Source organism: Glossina fuscipes, unplaced genomic scaffold (genome assembly GCF_014805625.2).
Source record: "Glossina fuscipes isolate IAEA_lab_2018 unplaced genomic scaffold, Yale_Gfus_2 146, whole genome shotgun sequence".
In the NCBI taxonomy this organism is placed as follows: domain Eukaryota; kingdom Metazoa; phylum Arthropoda; class Insecta; order Diptera; family Glossinidae; genus Glossina; species Glossina fuscipes.
This window is the reverse complement of record NW_023998489.1, coordinates 640-5,049: the sequence shown is the minus strand read 5'-3', so window position 1 is coordinate 5,049 and position 4,410 is coordinate 640. Positions and strand designations below refer to the sequence as shown.

Here is a 4,410-nt window from a genome sequence, read left to right as displayed (position 1 = left end):
AATGCTGTTTTTGTTTGTTTTCTATAAAACATATCAGAAGCAACGATAAAAGGTCGTACTTTGTGGCGAGGCCCGGTATGAAAACGGAAAAAATGGCTGAGGCCAATTCAACATTTTAGATCATTAAAATTTTGTTGTTTTTTCAACACATTTGCAGCAAACAGGAAGAAGCGTCAGCGACTCTACGAGGTCGACATGATAAAATTCTGGATCGGTCTAGACATATAATGTAAATGTACTGGTCGCAAAAAAAACTGGAAGGCCAGTGGGTTTTTCTGCCCTACGCATGAATTAGAATAGATATACGATAAATATTTTGCATATTTTCTGCTAAAATCTACTCTCAGTGATTCATTCGCAGTATCAGATGAAATGGAAATTTAGTTTCTCCTTTAGCCTTTGCTTTAGGATAGAGGTACCGGGTATAGAAGACTAGGTGACAGCCGAATATGCGCAATTTAAATACAATAGTTCAACGAACTGCATTTATCCATGCTGAGCGTATAGAGTGGTTTTAGTTCTTTGAGCATTCGTCTGCGTTGTGAGTACCATTGCAGAGAGTTCGTGGTTTGAAATTTTTGTCTTTCGTGCAGTTGTGTATATTCTTCGAGCATAATTAAAATCTTTAGAACTCTTTCTCATATTTTCACCTGTGACCCTAACTTTCTGCAAATCCATCATGCGCATTATTTTTTGAAAACTAAAATTTTTTACAAAAAGTTATATTTTAAACTTTTCCCTATTACCTTTCACATAATCCTTCGCTTTTCTTCACAGTAAAATCCGGTATCTGGACTAATAGCCATGGAAGAATTGCTCTATCTAGCTGTCTACCAAAAACAAAATCATCACCTTCATCAAGAATTGTGTCAAAAACTCAATCGATCTCTAATGTAAGTCACGTGCCTTTAGTAACTAATAATCCCCAAACAGGACTACGTATAGGCGCGGTAATAAGTCGCGGCAATCTTATGACAATAACGCCACGGCAAGCGTCAGTTACGCAAGTAATTGCTCAATCGGGTGCAAATAGCGCAATAACATCTAATACTACGAACTCTACTGGAAGTCAGCAAACTGATAATAATGCAAGTGGTCTGCTTCCGCCAACAATTTCTTCGGTTTTACATACTCCAGAAACAACTCCAACGGAAGTTTTAAGTAAAACGGTTGAAAAGACCTCCTGTACACAAGTCAAATCGTCACCGCTGGCTAATGAAGATGATGCGTTTGTCGCAGTTCAACCCAAACATGAAATTGATGACGATGCCTTACCTGCTTTGCCTGACACACAGACTTTAATGGCACGCGCACATAGTATCACAGCGGCAGCAGTTAGTGCTATGAATTCTTCGTTTACTGGAATTAACGGCCAACAACCCGCAAATATTCGTTTACTAAATACCAGTGAAACGGAATCATATCAGAATAGTTTCGTGCCCTCATTCGGCGTCACACCGCCCCTTTTGGATGCAAAAGGGACACGGTTGTACTCATTTTTACATCCAGTTAAATATAATCGTAATCACGGAAGTGTTTTGTTAGACTATTGCTGTCCTTATTTGGACGGAAATATGCCGGCTATAGACCCGACTAGAATGCATACTCAGATACATACACCTATCAGAGAGATACCTGCGTATATAGTGCTAACCACTAAAGTGATAACACGAGCTGAATTGGAAAGCAATTGCAGCACCGTACCCGACGTTGTAAGACAAAAAGCTGAGAAGCTGAGAAACTCGGCATTGATAGGTAGCAACCAACAAACTGGGTTTACCAACACAACAACGCTTTCAGCGACAACTTCGACGCTCACTGCCAACGCGATACTATCGCCAGCTGTTAATACTCCGGCATCGACGAGTTCTACGCTTTCAGCCAATGCAATACTTTCACCCACTATTAACGCTTTGGCACGACATTTGCCACGTACTACAACCATAACACCAAAAATACGTGCAGCGATTACTTCACAGGAATCGAATCTTTTGCACGGATCATCATCTGTTACCTGTACAGTGCCGTCCGTCGCTCAACAACAAAAAGAACAACAGCAAGATAGCGATCCCCTTCATTCAATGAACCTTTCTAATTTTAAGCGCTTAGATGCTTTAATAAAAAAGTTCGTAAAACCTTTCGATCAGTTGACAATTGCCGATCGCCACCGAGTAATTGAATCGCTTTTGACGACTTGCAAATTCCAGTCTAAAGATTTAGAAAATACGATTATATTGATCGAAGAATATTTCAAACAAATACTACATCTGAATAGTGTGTCTTCGTCTATTTCTACGGTGCCGTCAAATACAATTGTTCAAACTAATGCAACAGATTTAGTTTTAACTAACGCCTCATCACCTCTTCAGGATGTTAGTGATTCATCGTTGGCTACAACAACGGGAACAAAACAAAAGTCTTTAAATTATGAAATTCCACGAAAAAGCATACAATTTCACGATGGAGTTCCACTTTACGATACCGAAAAAAATATAATCGGTTATCAGTTGCAGACCGTGCCGCCACCTGTAGCAAGTATGCCAGCCTATACAAAATCTACCATGTCAACGCGAGCGGGTAATATAATGTCGACGGGTAACGTTCCCTCTAGCACTTTCCCGAACACTTCCACCGGTCGCAGTCCGCATTCTAATAGAACAGGTAGCCTCACTCAAAAGCGACCGTCGAAATCTTTAAAAAGGCCGTCGCAAGAATCATTGCCTATGTTTTATGCGACGCCGCCACGTCGGGCTTCAACTCCAATTACAAAGGCAGCAAAAATGATAGCAACAGCAACAATTGGGAAGACACCTACCACGACAACAATAACTGGTGGCGTTAGAAAGGTAAAAAGACAATAAAAATCGAAAATATAAAGTGAAAAACTTAGATAAACACATATACTCGAAATAGTTGCGAGGTAAATTAGTTTTACACACCGTCTCGCATTCACGTTTTCCTTAATATTCTTATTGCGATATTTCTGGTTTATACATTATTAGTTTCCCAGCTCGTCTAATACAGGAATTACCCTTACTAGCAGTATTCTACCAATGCCATCCTCAGAAACCGTTAACATTATTGCGAAGGCAACCGTATCACGGATAACACGTAAATCTACCGCAACATCTAAAATTACTGTGTTATCGAAAACTCGCAATAGTGATGAGTCAGAGTTCATATCACTCGGTGACAATCATCGAACGCTTGTGAAACATGAAGAAAATGTCGAGGATTTAGCTGATTTATAAACCTTCTCAATGGCCTGGTCTTCATATTCTTTTCTGTCGTTTTACTTGCAATCTTTGTATTTTTAGTTTTTATCCATTTGAAATCTTTCACCATTTTAATTTTTTTTTTATTTTAAAAAAAGAAAGTATATTCATTTCTTTTATTGTACATACTTATGTATAGACGCAGAACCGTATGATGTATACAAATATACACATATAATATTAATTGAACTTTTGTTAAATAAAAAAAATGGAATTTGAATTTAAAAACACATTTACCGAACTCTTCTTTTTTTTTTATTTATCAGTTATTCTTTGTAACTATATATATCGAGCCAACATTTTGCGCAGCAAGCGCAGATTTTTGGCGTAAGTGATGACAATTCATGCAAAATCTGGTGTTCTGAATCAAACTATGATAACATAATTACATTTTGCTTATCATCGGCTGGCATGTCCGTAAAGTGGCATTCCGACGACCCAAGTAAGGCGATGGCAGCCGAAAAAGATGTGTAACACATATGTACAATGTACGTTCACCGCAGTCTGTCATATCTGTTGAATGTTCAAAAATTCCATTACTGACTGCTGATTGGTCTTTCAATAATTATCGCATTATTACTGCTTTATCTGGAGGTGAAATTGTAACGTTCGACATGTCGCGGAGACCTCGGTCGCCGACAAACGTGAAGCCGGTACACGAGGATGAGGGGCGATGTTTGCGTATTTCTCCAAGTTCTGAGAATGTAATGGCCAGTATCGGCAGACCAGACATAACACTTAAAATCTCCACTACTAATTCCACAGTGCCGTTGATCGAAGCTCCTTTAAAATCATGTGCCGGTTTGTGTTGGCAACAACGCTTGCAAAACTGATAAAAGAAAATTCATTTTATCAAGCATTAACTAAAGAATCAAAGTATCCTTTATCACGTTGCTCTTGTGGAGCTTGCCATTTCTGTAACTTTTTCAATTGGTTTGCGCTAATCTTGTTGCCATATTTATCATGTGTTGGTAAGTCCTAAAATTTAGGAGAAACACAAGGATTTCAAACACCGAGGTTAGCAATTTGCTTGCTTATGTTACACTTACGTTTTCATCAAATCGTGATTATTTATCGGTTGCTTTGAGGAACATTTCTTTTGGATTCTTCCTTCTCCCGGTTCTCCTTAACATCT

General features: G+C 38.7%; 2 protein-coding genes and 1 pseudogene across 2 annotated transcripts in view; all 3 read left to right on the top strand.

The window, feature by feature from the left end:
• Positions 1-866, top strand: part of LOC119641134 — a 5,329-nt gene extending 4,463 nt beyond the window's left edge. Inside the window, exon 6 of the mRNA XM_038039597.1 lies at positions 778-866. The gene's annotated coding sequence lies outside the window, so the exon portion shown is untranslated. The remainder of the gene's footprint in view (positions 1-777) is intronic.
• A 1,620-nt stretch (positions 867-2,486) lies between these two features.
• Positions 2,487-3,505, top strand: LOC119641133. Its single transcript, XM_038039596.1, has 2 exons — positions 2,487-2,846; positions 3,003-3,505. Exons 1-2 carry the CDS (start codon positions 2,538-2,540, stop codon positions 3,249-3,251), a joined length of 558 nt encoding a protein of 185 aa, XP_037895524.1. The 5' UTR covers positions 2,487-2,537; the 3' UTR covers positions 3,252-3,505.
• On the top strand, positions 3,407-4,108 carry LOC119641135 (annotated as a pseudogene).
• The last annotated feature ends 302 nt before the right edge of the window (positions 4,109-4,410 follow it).

Coding starts and splice junctions, on each gene's coding strand:
- LOC119641133 (XM_038039596.1), top strand. CDS start 2,538: ATGCCAGCCTATACAAAATCTACCATGTCAACGCGAGCGGGTAATATA. Junction 2,847..3,002: donor TAACTGGTGGCGTTAGAAAG/GTAAAAAGACAA, acceptor ATACATTATTAG/TTTCCCAGCTCGTCTAATAC.